The 24,899-nt window shown below is 44.7% G+C and overlaps 1 protein-coding gene across 5 annotated transcripts in view; it reads left to right on the top strand.

Moving 5' to 3' along the window:
- Frmpd1 (FERM and PDZ domain containing 1) overlaps positions 1-24,899 on the top strand; it is a 169,977-nt gene that overhangs the window by 109,271 nt on the left and 35,807 nt on the right. For all 5 annotated transcript variants that reach the window (XM_021232300.2, XM_021232301.2, XM_005078749.3 and 2 more), the window contains exons 2-5: positions 7,175-7,279; positions 19,923-20,080; positions 20,958-21,060; positions 23,911-23,956. In XM_021232300.2, the coding sequence (XP_021087959.1) occupies positions 7,179-7,279; positions 19,923-20,080; positions 20,958-21,060; positions 23,911-23,956 (408 nt within the window). In that variant the 5' untranslated portion in view covers positions 7,175-7,178. The remainder of the gene's footprint in view (positions 1-7,174; positions 7,280-19,922; positions 20,081-20,957; positions 21,061-23,910; positions 23,957-24,899) is intronic.

The following is a 24,899-nucleotide window of genomic DNA, read 5'->3' as shown; positions in this document are numbered from 1 at the left end:
TGGCGCACACCTTTAATCGCATCACCCGGGAGGCAGAAGCAGGCGGATCTCTGTGAGCTCAAGGACAGCCAGGGCTATGCAGAGAAACACAAACAAAACAAAACAAACAAAAATGTACATGTGTAAAAATGAAAGAATGATAAATGAAGCTAACATTGGAGAGTGGGATTATAGATGATTTTACTTTCACTGTACTTTCTAATGCTTTTCTCTAAGTCTATATCATTTTAGCCTGAAACCTAAGTAGGAATAATTTAAAATTAAAAAACAATAATGTAAAAACTTCTAGGATAAATGGGCAACTTTCACCCCCTAGAAATAGTATCTTCAAACTCTTCTAGTTGTTTACTCTGGCATTTTACTTCATATCTCTGAAAATATTTTTTCTTTTTAGAGACAGAGTTTAGCCAAGGCTGGCCTTGAAGTCCCTATGTAGCCGATAATGACCTCCCTAACCTCCGGGCTTTGCATGCTAGGCCACAGCTTTACCAACTGAGACACATTCTCAACCCCATGAGAAACATTCTCATATTGCTATTACATAATTTGTTAATTATGATAACTAGCTATTATGGTGAATGAGGATTAACTCATACACACCTACACAATTTCCCTTCACTGTATTTCCCTGTGTTATCATATTATTATTTTGAGAAATCATCTCAGTGTTTACATTATTGTAAAGATATAAATAGTACCCAGTGTTGAGCCAAAACAGTGAGCCATGCTTTTCTGTCCTTTGTAACAAAGATTTATTTCTATTTGTATGCGTGTGTGCACATGTGTATGCACACACATGTGCACTTGCCCTTGGAGCTGAAGTTACAAGTGGTTGTGAGTCTCCTCCTGTGCATGCTGGAGACTGGACTTGGGGCCTCTTCAAGAGCAGCAGCCTGTGTAACATGTGAGCTTTCAGCCTAATGCCGTTTTTATTAGCAATTTTTATGTTTGATCTATTTTTCCTACCAAATGTTTAGAAGATTTTTTTCTGTTTCTACTTTTAAAAACTTTGCCTGTTATAGTTCCTGTAGCTTTATTCTTAGCACTTGAAGACAGAGGCAGGTGGATGTCTTGTGAGTTCCAAGCCAGCCAGGGATACTTAGTGAGACCCTGTCTCCAAAGACAAAATAAAATAAAAATGTATAGTGTTGTTCCCTGCTGTTTTTCATTCACTATACAGGATGACTTTGGGAGTGGGTTGGGGAGACTCTCACTGTATAGACGAGGCTGGCCTCAAACTCACGGCCCTTTCCTCTGCCTCTGGCTCCCCATTAGATGGCACAGGTGTGATCAGCTGCCCTTACTTTGGTAGATATCCTCAATCTGGAAATTTGGGTTCTTTGTGGAAAACTCTACTGGTTTTAGAGAGAGGTTCAGTTCATTATCATCATGGTGGCGCACAGGCAGACATGATGCTGGAGAAGGAGCTGAGGGTTCTACATCTGGATCTGCAGGCAGCAAGAAGAAAGTGATACTAGGCCTGGCTTGGGCTTTTGAAGCTTCAAAGCCCATCTCCAGTAACATACGTTCTCCAATAAGACCACACCTACTCCGACAAGGCCACGCCTCCCAATTCTTAAGTGGTATAACTCCCTGATGCCTAACCATTCAAACATGAGCTTCTGGGAGGCTGTTCTTACTGAAACTTCCACGGGCAGTGTCCTCATCTCTGCTTCTTCTCACCTCTAGAGTCAGCTTTATGTGGATACTAGACCTCCCACATTGTTGACACTGTCCATTTATTTATGTTTCTCAGCTTTCGGTATTCGGTTACTTTCTCTTTCTCTTGTTGTCATTTTTTATAATTATCTGTGTGTGTGTTTTCAAGTTTGAGTGTGTGTAGGCATGTGCTGATGTCAGCCGTCATTACTTTTTACCTTTTCATGGAGACATAGACTCTCACTTGAAGCCAGAGCTCACCAATATGGCTAGTCTAACCAGTCAGCTTGCACCCAGGAGCCTGTCTCTGCCTTCTGAGGCTGGATTTACCAGCAGGCTGCCACACCCACCACACATTTATGTAGGGTTTGGAGAGCCGAACTTCTGTCCTTGCATGGCAAACACTTTACCCACTGAGCCTTCTTCCCACTCCAAGCCCTTGGTTACTCTGTGATGTTTCACAGGCTGAGTTTGTTAAATATTTGATTGCATTTATTTCAGCAATCTTTTCATTTCCAGGGGTTCTTTCTTGTTCTGATAGGACTCCTTAAGCCCACCCCTTCCTCTTGGGGTCCGGATAGAAATTTGGGGGAGATGCTCAGTGTTGTTGGGACTGAGATGCTCAGTGTTTTGGGACTGAGATGATGCTCAGTGTTGTTGGGACTGAGATGCTCAGTGTTGTTGGGACTGAGATGCTCAGTGTTGTTGGGACTGAGATGATGCTCAGTGTTGTTGGGACTGAGATGATGCTCAGTGTTGTTGGGACTGAGATGCTAAGTGTTGTTGGGACTGAGTATGGACAGTGACTCTCATCCTCTCATAGCCTTGTTGGGTTGATTGTCTTGGAGGCCATGTGGACTGTCCACTATCGGTAGCCATATTTGTTGGTACACCAGGAAATGAGCCTGACAGCGAGGCTGATGAGGGCAACATCAGGCCCAGCGTTAGAGGTAGAAGAGCGGGCACTGCTGTTAAAGCTGCCGGAGACAACCTGGTCCCGGGATAGCTGGGTTCCGAGGCCCTCCGGTGCCTGTTTCACCGGCTTCTTGATACCGTTGTATCTCTAGCTTTCTCTAGGCTGCAGGTCAGATCTACAGTGAGCTTCCTGCTTAGCTCTAGGATGACCTTGTCCACAGCTTTGGCAGGGCCAGTGGCAGGGGGCCGGGGGGTAGAGGAATAGGGGATGGGGGGATGGAGGAGTGGGGTGGGGTGAGGGGGCGACGATGATCTAGGCAGCCCAACAGCCATTATGGCAGCTTCCCATAGGGGCCATCTACAGGATGATATGGACTGTGGTCATGAGCCCCCTGACGATGGGAAGCTGTCTTGGATGACCTTGCCCGGTGGGTAGGTGGTGCAGGAGAGGCCTTGCTGACTGTCTTGAGTGAGTTACCACACTTCAGGTGCTTCATGCCCATCACAAACATGGGAGCCTTGGCAGAAGAGGCAGAAATGCTGACCCTTTGGTCTCTGACACCAGTAAAGTCCACGAAATACTTGGCACCACCATCACCCCCATTTGATGTGAACATCTTGATCCTGGAAGGTGGTGGCCTTCATTCCCATTGATGACAAGGTTTCCCTTCTCAGCTTTGACCGTGCTGTGGAACTTGCCACGGATAGAGTCACACTGGAACATGTAGGCCATGTAGCTGAGGTCAATGAAGGAGTCGTTGATAGCAACATTATGCACTTTGCTAGAGTTGAAGGCAGCTGTGGTGACAGGGTGTCCAATACCGCCGAATCTGCTCACTCTCGAGTTTCACTTTCACGTCTGCTAGTGTGTCACAAGATGTGGCTGCCTCTGGAACGTGGAGGATCACGGCCTAGAATTTATGTTTTGTCATAGCCTGTGTCCATATTCACCTTCTGTTCATTAGGGACTGGCTTTGGCTCAGCGGTTACTTCGACAAGCTTTCTGCTTGTTACTTACACTCGTGGTGTGTTCAAGCTTCGCTGCCAGCCCTTGCAAAACCTTCTGTTCATTAGTTTGTTGCTTGCTTCCATTTACCAGGTTCTCAAGGCGATCGGTTTGGGGTGTCCATGCTCATTGGACCCTTCCTCATTATTTCTCAGACACTCACTTTTGCTAGTCCTAGGGAGGCCGCACTTTCATCTCACTATACCATTTTGGTTAGAACTGGTGTTTGTGTCATGCTGGTCCTACCAGCTAGAGACTTCCCTATGCAAAACAGCATTAGGGAAAAATAAAATGGCTACGAGCAAATAGTGTCTTGTATTGGGTCCTGGAATAGAAAAGGAACATTGGGGAAACTGGTGAGATTTTAATAATGCCTGCAGTTTGGTTAATAGTATTGTGCTGATGTTAATGTCTTAGCTTTGCAAAAAGTATTAACGATTATGTAAGATAATTGTTTTTCAGAAAACTGAGTGCAAGGCAGATGGCAACTCTGTGTTTCCTTTGCAATTTCTTATACATCCCAAATTACTCCCAAATAAAAAATAAAGTTTCTGTTTGGGATGTGTGTGCCTTCATTTTGAGACAGGGTATCATGTAACCCTGTTTGGTCTTAAACATATTGTGTGACCAAGGATAGTTTTGCACTTGAAGTTATGACTCTAGGCATGTGGCACCCCCCACACCTGGTCTGTGTGGGATTGAGCTCAAATTGTGCATGCTAGGCAAGCAATTGAGATACATCCCCAGCTTTCAAAAACAAAACATTTACAGAAAATCAAACTGAAGCAATTCACCTGGATGAACCTCATCTTACAGATTTGTAAAAACTCACCTTTGAACCTATCCTTGCTGTTTGTTTGGAGAGAGAGGGATAAATCTGGGTGGTAACTGGGGTTTTAGATATCCTGCCCCTTCTAGGGTCTTTGTAGATGACTTATATTTTTCTTAATAATTCTTGTCAGCCAGGAGGTGGTTGCACACTCCTTTAATCCCAGAACTTGGGAGATAGATGCAGGTGGATCTCTGTGAGTTTGAGGACAGTCTGGTCTATAAAGGGAGTTCCAGGACAGCCAGGACTACACACAGAGAAACCCTGCCTTGAAAAAAAAATTCCCCTTGTTTCCAAGGTTTTCTTGAGCAGTTGAATAGTATTAAACAGTGTAATTGCTTATAATTTGTTTTTATTTGCTTTGTATACAATTTTGTCTTCCACTGTTGTATTTTATTTTGTGTGGTTATTTATTGGGTTATGATGAAATTACTTTGGTGTATTGAGACCAGTGTTTTTAAAAACTGAAGTGGATTAGACAATGGAAATATCGATATGCATTGATTTATGAAACATTAATCTTGAGACATCTCTCTTCTTGGTGACCTGACACCATCTATCAAAGCACAAGTGCACGTGACTTATCTATCAGGATACACAATTGTCTACATGCAGAAATGACGTGTGTACTACATAACTCATTGAGTATTGTTTGTAATAGCAGAAGATTGGCAATGACCCAAAGGTCTATCAATAGAAGACTACTTTTTAAATTATGGTACAGTCCATACAGTGGAATAATCAGTTGGCAAAAAGAATGAAGAATGAGTCTGTCGCACCTGCTGTGCGGCCTGCATCCAAGAATGTAGCGAGGTGGTCGGGATAGATGACACAGAGACCGGTCGGTTGCTTTAAGAAAACTTTATATTTCCCAAGTCAGCTTAGGAGTTGACCCCAGTCCGCTTAGGAGAGCTCTCAGGCGAAATCTCAGGAGCAGTCTCTGGCGAAATCTCTGGAGAAGTCTCTGGCGAAATCTCTGGAGAAGTCTCTGCAAGAAAAAGGGCTTCCCTTTTTAAGGACTTTTGCCATCCATTTACATACCATTCTTTCCACTTCTCACCCTCCTGGCTGGTGGTTTAATCTCCGGCCCCAGAATCGGGGAGACACCACAGGGGGCAGGAAGAGGCATCTAGCCATAGGAGGTGTGGAAGGCATGGTATTTCAGTGAGCCAGCCCTTATCTGAGCCCTATCAAGCTTTAAAGCACTGAATTGTTTTCAGTAAACATTACATAGATGCCTGCTCCCAGGCCGAAGGGGAAGTGGGTTTCTGCTCAAGGTCTGGTGTCCCCACATGAGTCTATGCACTGAGTTATCCAGGGTAGATATTCAAAAGAGAAGAGAAAACCCTGGTGCAGAACAGCACAGAGGGTGTGCTCCCTTCCAAACTGAGGAAGTATAAAATCCTTGTTTGTATTTACTTGTGCGGTCATAAAGAAGCCCAGGAGAGTGAATAAAATGGGCTCAGGAGCTGGGTGGAAGGGGTTACTTACTGTATGGGTAAGTTTTTACCATGGTAAGAAGATTAAGGGTGCCGGGCGTTGGTGGCACACACCTTTAATCCCAGCAACCTGGGAGGCAGAGGCAGGCGGATCTCTGAGTTCGAGGCCAGCCTGGTCTACAGAGCGAGTTCCAGGACAGCCCCCAAAAACAATACAGAGAAACCAAAAAGAAGAAGAAGACTTAAGGGTTACCTTCTTAACAATCTTTTTCTAAGACAGGGCCTCACGTAGCCCACCTGAAACTTGCCACATAGTTGAAGAAAAGCTTTCACTTCTGATCTCCCTACCTCCACTTCCTGAGTCCTGGATTGTACCTGGTGCCAGTTTATGAGGTACTGGGACTTCAACCCAAGGCTCTTTGAATGCTGAGCAAGCACTCTACAAACCAAGCTACACCCCTCTCCATCCCGTCACAATGCAAAGCCTACATACCTTTTTTTGTAAGCTGATATGAAATTATGCAGGTGAATTAGCTATTTAAAAATTAAGTATAAAACATTGAGCAAAAACAGCACTCAGAAGACTGTGCCATCGTATAACTAAGAGTGCTCCCATGGGCTGTGGAGGCGTTTCAGGGCAGAGCACTGGCTGCTCTTCCAGAGGACTTGAATTTGATTCCCAGCACCCACATGGTGGCTCACAAGCATCTGTAACTCCAGTTCAAGTGGATTCTACACTGTCTTCTGGCCTCTGTGGGCACAAAGGCATGCATATATATTGTGTACTACACATAAAATGAAACAAATCTTTTTTAAAAAAAAGGAATTATGTCTTGCTGGGTGTGATGCTACATACCTGTAAATCCATCACTTGGAGGCTGAGGTAAGAGGTTCATCAGTTCAAGACCAGCCTGGGCACATAGCAAGACCTCATCTCAAAGTAACAAAACAAGCAAAAAATCTGGAAAGAATGCTGCCACGAGCTGGCAGGTCCTGGCGACAATAAACAGCGAAACCTTACCTTTTTTTAATTCCATCATCCGTATGTGTGAGACACAAAGGCATTCTGTTTACCACAAGCCTGGAGTCTTCATGCAGGGGTTGCCGAAGCATTTGCTCTGTGTACTGGGATGATCTGAGTTTGAAGGGGAGCTAGTTATTCCTCATTGGGTCTTCGGATGGGCGGGTCTTCGGATGGGCGGGTCTTCGGATGGGCGGGTCTTCGGATGGGCGGGCACAGAAAGCATCGCATGGATGTGGCAGAGTCCTTGTACCAGGTTTGGGTCTGTGTCCTAAGAATGTTCTTCTTTCATTCATACCATTTAGGTAAATGGAAGAGCTGGAGGGCGGTTTATCCCAGACTCGGAAAGCACACAGACTAGAACAAATGGTGGCAAGATGGCTTCGGCGCTCCAGGGACAGCTCAGCCCGGTAAGGCTCCTGGGCTGGCAGAGGTGTCTGTCTGTAGAGGTTTGGTGCCCTGTGGGAGGCAGTGCCTGTTCTAAAAGGACCTAGGGTTTGCTGTGTCTGGCTTGGCTTTGATTGTCTGCCATATGCAGAGGATAGGACAGGTGACCAGGCCAGCAGTTTGAGTGGATTGTCTTTCCTGATACCCCTACCCCAACATATACCCATATATACGAACACACTCACCCCAAACTCACTCACTCTCTCTCTCTCTCTCTCTCTCTCTCTCTCTCTCTCTCTCTCTCTCTCTCTCTCTCTCACACACACACACACACACACACACACACACACACACACATGCTCAGACATCATACTCTTTTGTTGCATTTAATTTAAGAGTTTATATTCTTTCCCTGTTCTCATTTCCAGCAGCTGTTCCTTTCCCAGTCCCCATTTCTTTCTAAACAAAGTAAGATGATATCAAATACAGATCTGAAATGACTGCTACAAGAGAACTTTAAACTTTCAAAGCCTTTGTTTCCGTCTGGGATTCCCCATCTGGCCCTGCCCAAGAGTTGAAGTGACAATGTAGGTGCTGGAGAGACGCACCCCTCTGAAGGAACTTGGGCAGCTGCTCTGCTGCTGACTCGCTACAGGCTGCCTGAGCCCAGGTCTCTGACCCTCCTTGCAAGGCCTGTGGGATCAGCTCCCTTGTACAGACAGACAGAACGGCTCAGGGTCAGAGACGGACTTGAGAGCGCCTTATGCAAGACCACTCACTCTCAACCCTGCTCAGAGACCTTGATGACCTCCATTTCGTACATGTGTGGGTGTCTTGCTCGCATGCGTGTCTGTGCTGCGTGCATGCAGTGCACACAGAGGCCAGAAAGGGGTCTGGCGGATCCCTCGGAGCTGGAGTCACAGGTGGTTGCGAGACACCATGTGCCTGCTAGGAATGAAACAAACCAGGACCTCCGGAAGAGCAGCTGATGCTCTTAACTGCTGAGCCATCTCACCAGCAGCCCCTACCTGATAGCTTTTCAAAGCATGTTTTTTATGTTTAAGAAACAAAAGCTAAGTGTAGTGGCACATGCTTTTAATCCCAGCATTTGGGAGGCAGAAGCAGGCAGATCTCTATGAGTTCAAGGTTGTCTACATGATGAGTTCCAGGCCAGTCAGGACTACATAGTGAGATTTTATATAAAAGAACAGCTTTTATCAATGTATATTGACTATGCATAGCAATGAGTTTCATTAGGTATTTTCATGTCTGCACATAATGTATTCAATTATATTCCCACATACTTTTCCGTCTTTTGTCCCCTTCCACTTCCATTGATCCCCTTCCTCTCCCTTTCCAGATACACTCACGTCTACTTCCTTTTTTTCTGAGACAGGATTTCTCTGTCCTGACTGTTGTGAGCTGCCATGTGAGTGCTGGGAATTGAACCCAGATCCCCTGGAAGAGCAGTCAGTGTTCTTAACTGCTGAGCCACCTCTCCAGCCCAGATATTTTATTGTTTAATTTTTTATTGTACATGTGTGAGTGTTTTGCCTGTACCCATGTTGTGCATCATGTGCCTGTCAGGTGCCTGCAGAGGCCAGAAGAGGGCATTGAATCCCTCAGAATTGGTTATGAGCTGCCGTGTGGGTGCTGGGAGCTGAGCCTGAGTTCCATAGAAGAGTGGACAGTGCTGTTAACTGATAAGACATGGTTTGTTTTGAAATTTTCATTTGTTTTTCTTCCAAGAGGACATCTTGACACTTTAAAACATTAGAGAAACTGAAATAAAGAATAGGGATGTTAAAAGTACAAGACCAGGACTTAGCATGTTAATACTCACATTAGCTCTGGGTTTCCTGGTGGCCAAGCAGTGAGAGAAATTTCCTGAATTTATTGCAACCCAGGAAGTAGTTGCCTACAGTCATACTATTTAGAGTGCATATTCTCTGTTTTGTTTTTTCAGATTTTCAAAGACCGAATAACTCCAGTCTTGTATTCACTTTTACTTATAATTGCCATTTCCTACATAATATTTAACTTTATGCTTGACTCCAAGTATATTACCTAGGAGTAAATCAGCTCAAAGTAACTGAACCTTATGAAGTAGTGGATAACTTTACGCACTGGAGTGATGTTACGCTCCTGATTGCAACTTCAACCAATGTTTAACTGTAGGAGTATCAACTCCCACAGCCACTCAGAGTTTCTGAGTTTGAAATGAGTTCTCACCAGGTGTTATTGCTGCCATCATTCGTCAAATTCAGCTGCAATACTAGATTCGAATGCACGCACCTAGATTGAGGGAAGCCCAGGGTGCTTGTAATTCCGGGGATGGGAGATTATGCAAAGACACTGAGGCTGACTTCCTGGTGACCACTTGAGTTCATGACAATAATGTGTTCAGTATCGGTGTCCTTTTAGAGATAGCTAATCAGTAGGGCTGGAGCGATGGCTTGAAGGCTTATATGGCTTATATGGCTCTTGCAGAGTATGGTTCCCGGCACCCAAGTCAGCTCATTTGCATCCACCCGTAAGTCTAGCTTCAGGACCTGATCCAGGGCCCTGTGCTGGGCTCTGCAGGCCCCTGCACTCAGGCACACATACCCACACATATACACATCATTTTAGAATGATGAAAACAAGTTTAAAAAAAAAATATCGCTAACCCCTCAAATGGTCCCTTGACATGATTTTGTCTCAGTTTCTTTTTTCATCTTGATGCGAGCTGGAATTCTTTGAGAAAAGGGAATCCCAGGTGGAAAAAGGCCCACACTGGACTGGCCTGAGACCAGGCCCGGGTTAACGGTTGATATGGAAGGGCTCATCCTGCCGTGGATGGTGCCACCCTGGCCAGGTGGTCGTGGGTGGTATAAGAAAGCAAACTGAGCCATGAGGAACAAGTCAGTTAGCAAAGTCCACCATGGGCTCTGCAGCAGCTCCTGCCCCTAGGTTCCTGCCTTTAGTGCCCATGCTGACGTCCTGGACTGTCACGTGGAACTGTAAGCTGAAATATAAACCCTTTCCTCCCCAAGTCGCTTTGGGTCACGATAGTTTATCGTAGCAATAGAAACCCTACAAAAACAGGGTTAGAATTATTTATTTGTTTGTTTGTTTTAAGACAGGGTATCACTATGTAGTCTGGTCTAAAGCTCATTATGTAGAGCAGGCTGGCTTTGAACTCACAGAGATTCACCTGCTTCTCCTCCTATTCTGGGATTAAGACATGTTCAACCATGCCTAGCCATATATATATTAGAAGCTGTCATTACACGTCTCCTTTTTTCCGACAAATGTTACTATTTTTGTATAGCTAAATGGACTTCTTTTCCTTGATGAGTCTCTTTATTGCTTCTAAATTTAAAATAATACCTGGGGCTAGAGGTCTTAGCCCCAAACTCAAGGACCACACTTCAGGTCCCCAGCACCCATGTAAAAGCCAGGTGCGGCAGGGTGTGTCTCTAACTCCAGCAATGGTGGGTCCCTAGATCTCATTAGCAGTCAGTTTACCCAATCAGTGAGTTCCAGGTTCAGTGAGAGATCCCATCTAAACAAAAAATTAAAAAGACTGTTTCAAAAAAGGATGTTGAATATTCTCATGGAGAAGAAAGATAAACAACCTTGATTTGAGCATGATATGATGTATAGAGGTGTATGGATATTCCATAAATATGTATCATATATATGCAAAACTTTATTGTTTTAAAATGAAAACAGCTAAGGTGTAGTATGATCCCGGAAGGTGCCCACATCAACCTCTGGCCTCCACACTCAGACACACACGCAAAGACATTTTTTTTAAAAATCTTGACCTCATGAACGTTTACTTCTTAATTCAGTATAGTTTAAGACAATCTGTTATTCTATATTTAGTTCTTCAATGTGGAACTTATTTTAGTATAGTCTAGGATATAAAGATATAGCTTAATTTTTGTTCCTCCTAAGATAGTAGGCAGTCATGAGTATCAATCATTATGTCTTTCCTCACCTAACGGACAGACTCTTGCTGCACCCTGAAGTGGGAGATGGGATCCATTCCTGGGACGCTGGCCTCACTGCCTGCTTTATATGGCTGTGTTAGAATCCTTAGATTAATTGTATCTCACATCTCATTTCCTGCTAAACCAGGCTTTGCTTGGGCTCCGTTCTCGTTGCTCTAACGCTCAGCTGCCATTTCTACCATGCAGAATAATTTCACTTGGTTATTAAAACAAGCATGAAATTGACTGAATTTCCTAATCTTTGGAGATACAGGCAAGATTAGCTTTATCTTTAAGCTCGAAAATGACTTCTTTCAACCTAGCTCGACTCCTAGGACCAAGTGTATTGCACATATGTACACACACGGAAACACATGACATCTTGGAAGTCACAAGCCCTTTCTACTGGTTTTACACACTTTCTAGGTTTATTTGTTCATCCCATTATAAATAGTCTACTTACCATAAAACAGAGGCAGCTTGGTTTGCCCTTTCTGATATTCCTAATGGCAATTACCCTTTCAGGTATCAGATTTTTTTTATTGCTTCTTTACCTGTTAGCAAAAGTTGAAAGGTTCGAGAACAGTCTGGAAGACGCCTGAATTAAATCTACAAATTACATTTTATCTATACTATTTTCCAAACTCTCTGCTTGAATTTTTGTGACACGCTATCAGGCTGGCTGCGAACTCATTGTGTTGTCCAGGTTGGCTGAAAACTTGGACTCTTCTGCCCTGGCCTTACAAGGGTTGGGATTGCAAGCCTGTAGCACCATGTCTGCCTCTGAGTCGTGTGTTTAAAGAAATAACAGGCCTGTGAATGAAATATAGTAAAAGAACACTTTCCCAGTGTGTGTAAGGCCCTGAGCTCCATCCCACGGACCACAAAAATAATAAATAGTAATAATGGAAGTTCTCCCCCTCGGTAGTGGGGGTGTTATTCTCACAATATCTATATTAACTGCTCCCCCCCATACTGTCATAGCATAGGAATATTCCCTCAACTTGACAACATGCTAACTCCCTTTCTGATACAGGCTTGCCTCTTTCCAGCTTTTTCTGAATACATTTCAAATTACAAGATCTGGTTTATACCAGATTCTGCTTTTAAAATCACTCAAGCTAAGCATAATAAAGTGTTTAAACATAGATTTAAACTGCTTCTCTGAGAGCTGCTGGAACGCTAGAGCGATTCCACATAGAGGTAAAATATGCTTCCCTGGGCTCCAGAGAACAGACAGAAGGTCAGAGGGTATCTGAAGTATAATCTGTTTCCACCTGGCATTTTTCTTTTCAGTGTCATTGATTATCTCTGCATGAACTTGTGACCCATAAGATTTAGCATTCGCTCTAAAAACTGTTTGTGATAAATTGAATGTGTTTTGTCTGCTCCTACCTTAGGGGTAAATTCAGTTATCTGATGGGAATTTCATTAATATAACAATGCATCTTCTGCTCTTTGGGTAAGCTTACAGAAACGACCTCAGATTTATGGTGGGAGTATACCAGGCATTACCACAGTGATAGATATTTTTGGATTACCATTTAGTTTACTATTTAGAAGATGTCTCAGAAGAGGACATTTTGTTATGGAAGCCATTTCTTTCAGCCACCATCAAATATTAAATGTTCTCTGCGCGAGAGGCCAGTTTGGTCATGTACTTAGATAATCCCTTTCCAAGCAAAAGCTAGATGTGGCCTTTGAGGAAAATGTCAACTCCAGACTCTGAGCCAAAGTCGCTGACGCTATCCAGGGATTAGTGAACACAGTGAGGCCTTGTTTGTCTACCATTGTTGAAGAGTGTGCCCTCCAAAGGGAAGGTGTCAGATAACTGAAGCCCACTCATTTGGAAAGTGTTGAAAGGGATTCTGTTGAAACACTGTGGTAGGAGTGTGTGTTCTTTCTTTTATTCTCCAGACTCCAGCTGACTCTCAGTTCCTCATGTGGATTAAGAAAGGTTCAGCTCCAGCAATGCAGACTACAGTCTAGAGAGGGCTGTGGTTTGCTTTGGCCGTTATACATATGAGGTCTGTTTGAAACAGGATAGTAGCTGGCTGTGATGGTGCAAACCTGTAATCCCAGCACTCAGGAGGATCATGAGTCCAAGCCCATCCTCAGTCACATAAGGAAGCCAGTCTGGGTTCAAACTTCACAAGACATGCTCAGAAAACCAAACAGAGGTGTCAGGGAGGTGGTTCAATGGGTAAAAGTGCCTGCCACACAAGCCTGGTGACCTGAGCTCGATCCCTGGAAACTCACCTGTCATCCCAGAATGCCTATTGTGAAATGGGAGGCAGAGACAGGAGAATTGTCTGGAAGCTTGAGGGCCAGCTTGGTGACAGAAACAAGAAGAGGGAACACAATTGTCCTGTGACCTGCATACACACACACACTATGAAAAATAAGGGGGGAGAGGGAGACTTCTGGTTTTTGGCCACATTCAACAGATGAGAATATTACTTATGATTACTACCCAAATCATAAGACTGGATAGGAGGTAGAGTGCATGGTTGGATATGTTGAGAAAGAGAGCACAGTGCGTGTGTGCGTGTGTTTATGTGTGTGTGTGTGTGCATATGAAGTTTCTAGGCAGAAAAGAAAGCTTGCCTAAGCTTTGGAGAGATCAAAGGAGACCAGTTTGGATGGAGCCAAAATAACAGAGAGTGGATGACTTGGTCTTGGAGGCTGGAGTGATGGGCAGGGGCTCTGTTGAGCCATATTTACAAGTCTGAATTAGGTCCATCAGGGGAGACACAGGAACAAGACAGAGAAGGATGGAAAGTGAGGCGACTGGAAGTCCACCACAGGACTGGAATAGAGTGGTCACCGTGGAGATGGACTCTTTAGAGATCTTTTTGATGTCAGGGGTGAGAGCAAGGGAATATCAAACAGGACTTCCAGGAATCAGCCTGGGAAATTGCTCTCACCCCCAGGATATCATTTACTGAGCTCTGGGACATGACAAAAATGAGTCCTGGGTAGAACCATAGTCATAGAGCTGAGTGACACCCAAATCAAGCAAACATAAAGAAAAATGAGCAGCATTGAGTTATCTAACACATTCATATTGCTAGTTTCCAGTGATTTTATACATTTATACTTCTTGCTAATTCATTGGTCTTATCAGATCATTACCTTAAGGAATGTTACAACTAACTAATGAGCAGTATCGTGCTGCATATCTATAATAGTTTGCTCATTTATACACCCAGCAAGCCTGGTTACATACTGAAGGCGTCTGGTGCTTCCTGTGAATTAGCTTTTTTTCACCTGGTGCTGTGAGAAATACACAGGTTGGTTTCTGCTTCCATGGAAGTAGAGTCTACTACAAGTCATGTTATTTGGGTTAAATGGCTTTCAAAGGTTCAGATGCTCTGCGGTCATTAAGCCAGGACTCTGAGGAGGAGAAGACATTCCAACTGGGCTTGGCTTGTCCTGATGACTCCATGCAGGGGTTAGCTGGAAGAGTTGAAAGCTGAAGGCTAAAGCTAGTGTAGCTGGGATGCTCAGGCTAGAGTGAAGCTCTGGGAAGGGGCGTTGGCCAGGTGATCTGCCAGCACTTGAAGACTGGGAATGGGGGACATGGGGGAGAGTTTGCTTGTGTTCTGTAAGTGGTGTGGGGGGTGTGTGTGTGCACGTGTGCATGCAAAACAACCACTAGCTCATCCTTAGGGAGTCCCAGTCATAGCTTAGAGATTGTTCTCTTTATAAAAGCAAAAATGCCTCATGTGTTTATCGTGAGGGCAAAGTGAATAAGTTACATATAAAAATATATTCAGCACTCCTTTGTTGATGGCTATCCTCCTGCTGTTACTACTACTGCTATTATTGTTCCCATGAATGAGTGAATTGAATTTTTGAGACAGGGTCTCAGGTAGCCCACGCCAGCCCCAAATTCACCATGTAGCTGAGGATGACCTTGAACTCTTGATCTGTCTTCCTTTACCTCCCAAGTGCTGGAATTACAGGCATGTGCCACCATGCCTGGATTTAAGTTTCTAAATTTATTTTTTAATCTCAGAGAATTCCTAATCCATATGACATTAAATCTATGCTTTAACTTGACGCTTTTGTTTTTCTTCATTTAACCCCCGACCCCCACCCCCAGGAGACCTGGTCTGACCTGTACCAGATTTGCCTTCCTTTATGGCTTCAATGACAGTTTCGTCTTCTACCTTAAGTAACCCTCTCTGACCCTGAGTTAATGAGTGCATACCACTAATTTTGTTAGTTGAATCCTCTGGTGCTGTTTTCTGACTGCCTAGCATTAGTTCATTAACAATGCCTGGCACTGAATATATCTTCAACTAATCTGTTTTTAATGAGTTGTTGGCTTTCTTGTGGCTATGTTTTGTTTTATTCTGCAGCTCTAATGATTTCTTTTGTAGCCCTGGAAAAAGCTGGGGGCCAGAGAGATGGCTCAGTGTATAGAAGTGTTTGCCATGCAAGCCTTCCTGCTTGGGTTCAAGCCTCAGAACTGAGTAAGGATGGAAGAAGAGAACTGACCCTATGTATATGCAGTGAATGAACACACACACACATATACATACATACACACATAGACATACATACACATATACATACACACATGCATATACATACATACACACATAGACATACATACATACATACATACATACATACATACATACGTATACACACACACACACACACACTTAAATGAAAATGAGGAAAGGTGATACTTGCCCACTCCCTATGCTTATTTCTCCTATCATTTTCATCCCTGGTTAAATGTTCTAAACTTCCTTTTGTTACATTAAATAGGCATAATTATATCCTTTGCTTCTTAGAAAACACGGATGATTTTTTAAGGTTATTTTATGTGTATGAATGTTTTGCCTATATGTCTGTATATATTTTGTTGTGTGTATGACTAGGGTCGGGAAAGGCCAGAGGGCATCACATTTCATGAAACTGAGTAGAGTCACAAACAGTTGTGAGCTGCCGTGTAAAGTATATTACTTACATTTAGAAAGACCTTTTGTAGTCTGCGTGTGTGTGTGTGTGTGTGTGTGTGTGTGTGTGTACATGTCTTCCTGTGTTCCTCAGGCTGGCATTGAACTCCTAGGCTCCACTATCTTCCTGTCTCAGCCTTCCAGCAGAGAATGGCAAATGTGTTCTGCAGCCACTTTATAGCTTTAAAGCCTGGAGAGATGACTCGGTGGTTAAAAGCACTTGCTGCTCTTGCAGTAGACTGGAGTTTGGTTCTCAGTACCCACATTTCGGTGGCTCGCAGGTACATGCAACTCTAACTCCAAGGGATCCAGCTTCCTCTTCTGCCCCCAAGGGTACTTGAATGTGTGTGTATATACACACAGATATGCACACACAGCACATAATTTTAAATTTTATATTGTTTTGTACTGTTTTTCAGACACAGAGTCTCAAGTAGCCCATTGTGGTCTTGAATTCCTGATCTTCCTGCCTCTGTGTCTCAGATGCTGGCATTGTGGGTGTGGGCTCCTGGGCCTGGCATTTTTGCTTTTGTTTTGAAACCAAGTGGGTCTGTGTAGCCCAGGCTGTATGTTACCTTGAGCCCCTTCTGCCTCAGCCTCCTGAGAGCTTCCTGGAGGAAGGACCCTGCCTCTGAGCAGTGGGGATTGGGTCTTCTCTCCAGAGTAATGCTGTGCCCATCTGTCAGTGGGCTCCTCAACAGATAATGTGTGGGGTCCAGGAAACTGGCTCTGGGAGACAGTGCTTAATACTTCTTGATTCTTTTTGTGGTTGTTGTTGTTTGTTTGTTTGTTTTTTGGTTTCTTTGTATTGTTTTGGAGCCTGTCCTGGAACTCGCTCTGTAGACCAGGCTGGCCTCGAACTCACAGAGATCCGCCTGCCTCTGCCTCCCAAGTGCTGGGATTAAAGGCGTGCACCATCAATGCCTGGCGTACTTTTTGATTCTTGGTGGGACTTTTCAATCATTATAAATGACGAGCCCAATACGTAAGGTCCTGTTGCATCAGGAAGCATTCTGACAGTGTTTAGTAAATAGACGAGAATCAATTACAGAGAGTCAGAGGCTGAGGGAGCTGTTACGTCTCCACAGTACTCTTGTTTATAGCAATGGTAAACACCTCTGCTCACCATTCTTTGCCCTTCCTCAGAATGAACCCTGAATGTTAGGGCAAAAAATCATCTACTTCAGTCAGATGAAAACTACTTTTGAGATTTGCTTTTAGATGTAGAGAGAATATGTATTTTTTTTCTTTAGGTTAGAAACAATCTTGTTTCACATGTCAATCCCAGCTCCCTCTCTCTCCCCTCCTCCCCCGCCCTCCCCACCAGGTCTCCCAGTCCCCCACCCAACCTCCACTCCCATCACAGGAGGGTGAGGCCCTCCATGGTGGATCTCCAGTAACTGTCATTTCATCCAGGCAGGGCCTAGGCCCTCCTCCAAGAGTCCTGGTTGAAAGAGCATGGGCACTCAAAATCTATTTGTATGCCAGGGATAAATACTACCCAAGGCCCCATATATTACCTAGGCCTCCTCACTGACACCCACAGTCAGGGGGTCTGGGTTAGTCCCATGCTTTCCACACAGCCATCAATCTGGAGTCCAAGAGCTCCCCCCTTGTTCAGGTCAACTGTTTCTGTGAGTTAAACCAGTCCAGTCTTAACTCCTTTGACCATCAGTTCTCTCTTTCTGATACTGGATTCTAGTTTAGTTCAGTGTTTGTCTATGGGTATCTGCCTCTGCTTTCATCAGTCACTGGATGAAGGTTCTGTTTCCTAGACTCTCTGGCAGTGGGATCGTGTGCTGGCACTCCCCTGATTCATGTCTAAAATCCATAAATGAGAGAGTACATATCATGTTTCTCTTTTTGTGACTGGGATACCTCACTCAGTATGGTTTCTTCTAGTGCCATACATTTGCCTGCAAATTTCAAGATTCCATTGTTTTTTTCCGCTGAGCAATACTCCATTGTGTAAATGCAGCACATTTTCTCTATCCACTCTTCAGTTGAGGAGCATCTAGGTTGCTTCCAGGTTCTGGCTATTACAAATAATGCTGCTATGAACATAGTGGAACAGACATCCTTGTTGTATGAATGGGCATCTTTTGGGTATATGCCTAACTAAGAGTAGAGTTGCTGGATCTTGTGGTAGACTGATTCCCATTTTCCTGAGGAATCTCCATACTGATTTCCAAAGTGGCTGTACAAGTCAGCACTCCCACCAGCAGTGTAGGAATGTTCCCCTCTCTCCACATCCTTTCCAGCATAAGCTATCATTGGAGTTTTTGATTTTAGCCATTCTGACAGGATTGAGATGGTATCTCAGAGTTGTTTTGATTTGCATTTCCTGGATGGCTTACAGAAGCTTCTCAGTTTCTGGAGGTCCCATTTGTTAATTGTCGATCTCAGTGTTTGTGCTACTAGCGTTATGTTCAGGAAGCTGTCTCCTGTACCAATTCGTTAGAGGGTACCACCCACATTCTCTTCTAAGAGGTTCAGTGTGGCTGGATTTATGTTGAGGTCTTTGATCCATTTGGACTTAAGTTTTGTGCATGGTGATAGATATGGATCTATACATATTCTTCTACATGCCAGCATCCAGTTATACCAGAACCATTTGTTGAAGATGCTTTCTTTATTCCATTGTATATTTTTAGCTTCTTTGTCGAAAATCAGATGTTCATACATGTATGGGTTAATATCAGGGTGTTCAATTCTATTCCATTGATCTACCTGTCTATTTTTGTGCCAATACCAAGCTGTTTCAGGATTACAGCTGTATAATAGAGCTTGAAGTCAGATGTTGCTTTGTTGAATAAGGTTGTTTTGGCTATCCTGGGTCTTTTGTTTTTCCATACAAAGTTTATTATTATTCTTTCAAGGTCTGTGAAGAATTGTGGAGAATATGTATTTTTTAGAGATTAATTTTTTAGAAATTAATACTGAGCAGTCCTTGCTACCTGGTATTTCATATAGAAATCCTCACAGTTACAAAGTTTAGCAGAAAAAAATGCTTTATGAAGCAAAATAGACAGACCATCTAAGAACATTCATCTATAAAATAAGTCATCACCAAGAGAGATGACTCCGAGGTTAAAGCATTGGCTACTCTTGCAGAGGACCAGAATTCAGTTCCTAGTACCTGTGTTATGTAGCTCACAACCTCCTGTAACTCCAGCTCCAGGGAATCCAGTGCCCTCTTCTGACCTCCACGAGTCCCCACACATATGTGCACACACACACATGGACATACACAGACACACGTCTAAAAATGAAACTGCTAAACAGATCGTCTCACTCCTCCATTTCCCCATGCTTTTCCTTCCCTACTCTCTACTGGAATGCCTGCCAGCCGTCTGTCCTTCTGGTCATTGATTCTCTATAGTCTAGGACCTGGACTGTGTCATCTCTCTGAACATTTGGGAAGCAGAGGGAGAAAGATGTCAAGTTTGAGGCCAGTCCAGGCTGTATAACCATACCTTATATCCCAAAGCCGAGTGCTGAAGATCTAGTGTGGTGGCCAAGCCCTTGCCTACCACAGGCAAGGCCCTGAGCCTCAGGACTGAAAGAAAAGGCCTGGTGTCTACTTAGCCTCGAGTGTTTCTCTGACACCCCTGGGACTGACCCGATGGGAAGCCCACCTTTTGGAGTTCTGCTTTTTCTTTTTCTTTTGTTTTGTTTTCTTTCTTTTTAACCTCCTCCTTCTCTTCTAGGGCTAAAGTTGCTGCAGCTGATGGGCCCCCCGGGAACGCAGCCCAGGCTCTCACGACAGTGAGGCACACAGTAACACTAGACAAAGATGTCCTCCTCCAGAACTATGGATTTCACATTTCCGAGACACTTCCTCTCACAGTGGTGGCTGTCACAGCAGGTAGGGGCTGATGGGGAAACATGAAAGGATCTTGGCCTCTTAGGGAAAACAGTAGCTTCTCCTCCCCCTCTGTGGCCTGTAAGAAAAGGCAGAAAACGCTACCTGGGAGGCTGGAAAATTCTGACCTCATTCTGTCTCTGGCTTTCCACCTGACTTTTGTGCCACATTGGAGTGGCCCTGGGGGCATTCACTGCTCTGAGCCCTCGACTTGCACTGGCCTTGGCCCAGGGCTCTGCATTTCTATGGCTTCCAGACCAGTGTCAGGGGCAGGAAAGGTACTTGGACAAGCTGGTCCTCCTCTTTGAATCCTGCATGTACAGGCTGTCAAGCTCTGGAGGGGGAGGGGAAGGAAGGAAGGAGGGAAGAAAAGAGAAAGGGGAGGAAGGGGAGGGAGGAAAGGAGAGGTGGAGAGAGAGAGGAATAATGGAAACGATTAATTTGTTTTCACTTGGGTCTCTGAAATGTAGACTGCGTGAAGGACGGCTGTAGTATGTATTTAGTGCCGGAAGGAGAGAAGCAGGCTGGAGAGCCCGGTGCTTGCTTTCATGCTTGAGCTGTGTGTTGGTGTTAGACTTGAGACTGGCTAAAATATATTAATTTCCATGTATATACATAGGAACGTACACACACTCAGCTCCTTGGGGGAGCAGAACAGTCCCTTGGCCGGCTTGATAGTTTGGACACTTCTGTTCCTTTTCTTTCTGTGGACAGTCTCCACCATCTCTTGAAACTGTTGGAGAATCGGCACCTTTCCCATGGCTTATAATGGGGAAAATGACAGGAGCCAGTGCCCAGGGGACCTAGGCTGCTATTCCGTGGTACACTGACTTGTTTCAGCCTCTCTAACCTAAGCAGTTACCTATTTTCTGGCCAACAGGCAGCTCTGCTCACGGCAAACTGTTCCCTGGAGACCAGATTCTTCAGATGAACAATGAGCCAGCTGAAGACCTGTCCTGTGAGCGGGCGGGCGATATTCTCAGGTACTCATCTGTCCTTAGGAGTGCTGTGACTGGCAGGCCCTGTCCCCTTAAAAGCACCAGCAATAGTGCTTTGGCTATGGTGGTGGTATGGTCTGCTGTCTCCCACCTGCCTACAGAACTTTGACAGGCAAAGGCTGCATACTTATCAAACCTTCACTATGCCAGGACTCCATACTAAGCACCGTGGGGAGTGTACTGGTGGATATGACATTGGTCCTGTCCTCTAAGGTAGCATATGCCAAAGCTTGAACTAAATACATGTCAGTATGTTTGCTTGTCCTGAATTCTGTCACTGCCTTCTTGAGTGTTCTTCCTGTTACAGCCTGGCTGGGCATATATGTGATTTTATTGGTGTGACACCTACATTTCTCTCTTAAGTCACTGTGATTTACATGCATGCTTCCTTTGCTGCCTGGACCTCCCCAAGGGCGAGTCGGATGTGCAGAAGACACTCAGCACATGAGAGACTGTGTAGCCCTGAGAATCAGCCACCAGATTTAAAGGTGGACAAATGTCAGTGATGGCAGGGGCGGAGACTAAGAGACATCACGTCAGGACATGCAGGCTTTGACTTGTAGATTTGCTACTCAACCCCGTTCTGTGATATTAATGTTAATAGAAACGAGAAGCAGAGTTAAGTGAGAGTAGTGTGTGCCTTTTTGTGATCTGGCTGGCCTGGCTTTGTGGGCACACTCTTTTGTGAGCATATCCCGGGGATAGGTAACACCCACAGCCAGAGTGGGAGGGACTGAAGATGCAGAGCCCCACAGCCACCCTTAGGAAGTGCCGTCTTACTGTGGAAGCAGACAGACAGAGCTCGAGTTAAGATTCACAGCGAATCTATGAAGCCAAACCACAGTATTGCTTCAGGAATGCCAGGGGCTTAATTGAGTCTGTGAAGCAGACGGGAAAGGATTCGATAACTTTAAGTAAATATAGAAACTTCAGAGTTTGCTTTCTAAGTTATTGGGCTGTTTTCCCAAGGAGGACCGCTTCCAAAAGATTTTTCGGTGCCACTAGTACTTCTGTCAGTCTTAAAACTCCAAGGGATCAATAAATGTATTTATAACTTTAAGCCACGGTCTAGAAACTAGGTGTCTGAGTAACAGTTGGCCCCTATCTGCTCACTGAGCATCTAGTCCGGGCAGAGAACCCTGGGAGGCAGAGGCAGTCTGCTCCCCAGACACTTACAAGCCTTTGCGGGTCCCTGTGTGCATTACCACATCCAGTTTATGGGACGCTGAGGATCAAATCCGGGCTTTATGCATGCAAGCCCCGTGCCAGCCTCTGCTGCAGGACCTTTCTTCCTGGGTAGAACTTGGGTGATGGTCTGGGTAAAAAAATTCACTGGCAACAGCATGGGAAATGTTCTGGGAGGTAACACCCAGATTATGGAGGATCCTGAGTACCAACTCAGCAAGATCCAGTATCATTCTCCCTGAGAAGGGTCACCACAGTGACCTCCTGACTGAGGCGTACTGTAACTCTGCTCCCTGTGCCATGGATTGCTGTTGTAACGTGATGTCCTGTGTCTGAAAGCAGTGCACATGTTTTCACTCATTTTAATCATAAGGGTAAGCGAACAAAACTAAAGTAACCGGACAATAATAGCAACAAAATCTCTGTAATTTCCCAAAGACCTTTGAGGCCCAAATACCCTTTGTAGAGCACCAGGACCTTGGATTTCTGTGATTTGCCTCTGAAAAGCCCTGAGTTCACATGAACTGGAGCCGAGGCAACCCCAGACAGTGGGATCCTCAGGCTGAGCCTAACCAAGGGAGAGAATGATGTACCTACTCACCTCTCCACTGGCCTAAATGTCTGCATTGCAAAGAATCAAATGAAAGTTTGCAAACTGCTTCTTTTTGTGGGTTGGCATGGCAAGGCGGGGTGGAGATCTGCCTGTCTCCCTGGTTCTTTGTTAAAGAAAGTGGAGGTGTGACAATTACCTGTTGTTTGCTTTTGAAATCGCCAAGATAAATTTGAGATAAAAATGTCTATTCAGTATCCTGATTATATCTTTGGGCTCACTGCAGTAACTGTGTGTACCCAAATACCACAGAAGAGTTGGCTTTTAGCTGATAGATGTTATCGACAGAGAAATGTTTAGCCTGTGTGTTTTGAAATAGTTAAATTGCCTGTGTTGTCACCATTTAAAAAAATTATCTTTGGACATAAAACTGGCCGGTATCAACTGTGTGAGTTCTCTACCATGTGAGACTGAAGGAAGAGCCTTAAGGTAGTGGCCGTGAAGTGTCCTCATGGCAGAGGTGGGCGTCCAGGCAGCAGGAGCACTCTCAGATCCTCCTCAGCTTTGCTGAGCCCAAGAAGCCTTTTTAAAGAGGCAGCTTTATCACAGTATGACACACACACCACAGCACAAACGACCAACTCCAAGCACACCACACACGTAGCACACACATACCACACAAACACACCACACACACACCACATGCCACACACATACATACTCCACACACTCCACACATACCACACACACACCACACACACATACATACACACACCGCATGCTACACACACACACCATACACACATACACACCACACACACCACATACCACACACATACACACTCCACACATACCACACACACACACATACCACACAAACACACCACACACACGCCACATGCCACACACATACATACTCCACACACTCCACACACACCACACACACACAATACACACATACACACCACATACACATACCACATACCACACACACACACAATACACACACACTCACACACACACCACACACACGCTCACACACACACACTCACACACACACGTGAATGACTGATTGTCTTTTATCCTTTTCTGTTTTTCAGGGAAACTGAAGATGCTCTTTCAATTACAGTTGTTCGCTGCACATCGGTAAATCTCTTTTTTTGTCCTGTACGTTAGTTTTACTTTCCCTGACCCTAAGACTCTGCTGCTCCTTGAAGATATACCTTATAAAGGAGGGCAGAGGGCAGAGGGTGGCAGCTGCCAGGCAGTGGCTGGCTAGTCAGCCAACGTGACCTGAAGACCTCCTGGCCACAGGTGCCGTGGAGGGACCAGATGTGGCCCGGACCTTGGGTACCATAGTTTAGGGGAGGAGACCATGTGTAATACAGAGTGCGCTAATAGAGGGACAACAAACTGAGCTCCACGGCAAGCTTGGATGGGGCGATTTGGACAGGTTCCTCCTTCCAGTTTTCACTGGGTAAAATGGTGGGTGACAGTAACTGCCTTGTCTGTCTACTGGGTCACCCAAAGCACCAAACGAAGTACGGCCTGTGACAGTTTTATCAGCCGAGGCCCAACACAAGGTAGGCTCTGGTTGCAATGAGTCAGAAAATGGCAGCCCAGATCACAAAGGGGCCCTTGATACAGGTACTGGGGAACTCCTGGGATGAGGTCATAAGAGCAAACTGACCAGGGAGGAAACATTGACAAAAGTTCACCCTTTGAGAATTTAGCTACACTTAGATCAAAAAAGGAGGAGGGAATTTTAATAATGTATTTACTAACCTAGCCCAATTAATTATACATTAGATTAACCAAAAATGCAATAACACCCCCTGTTGTGGAATATTAGTTGAAGATGTGTTACATTTGTTTATGCTGTAGAACATTTGTTTAATGATGCAAAGATGTATTGAATGCATTCTTTGTTGCATTTGTCTAACTCTGTGAAGCTGTGTTACTTTGCCTGCCTAAAACACCTGACTGGTCTAACGAAGAGCTGGACAGCCAATAGCTAGGCAGGAGAAATGATACGCAGGGCTGACAGAAAGAGAGAATAAATAGGAGGAGAAATCTGGAAAGAGAAGAT

The sequence above is a fragment of the Mesocricetus auratus genome, unplaced genomic scaffold (genome assembly GCF_017639785.1).
Source record: "Mesocricetus auratus isolate SY011 unplaced genomic scaffold, BCM_Maur_2.0 Super-Scaffold_6730, whole genome shotgun sequence".
In the NCBI taxonomy this organism is placed as follows: Eukaryota; Metazoa; Chordata; class Mammalia; order Rodentia; family Cricetidae; genus Mesocricetus; species Mesocricetus auratus.
The sequence above is the reverse complement of the archived record's forward strand: the minus strand, read 5'-3'. Positions and strand labels throughout refer to the sequence as shown.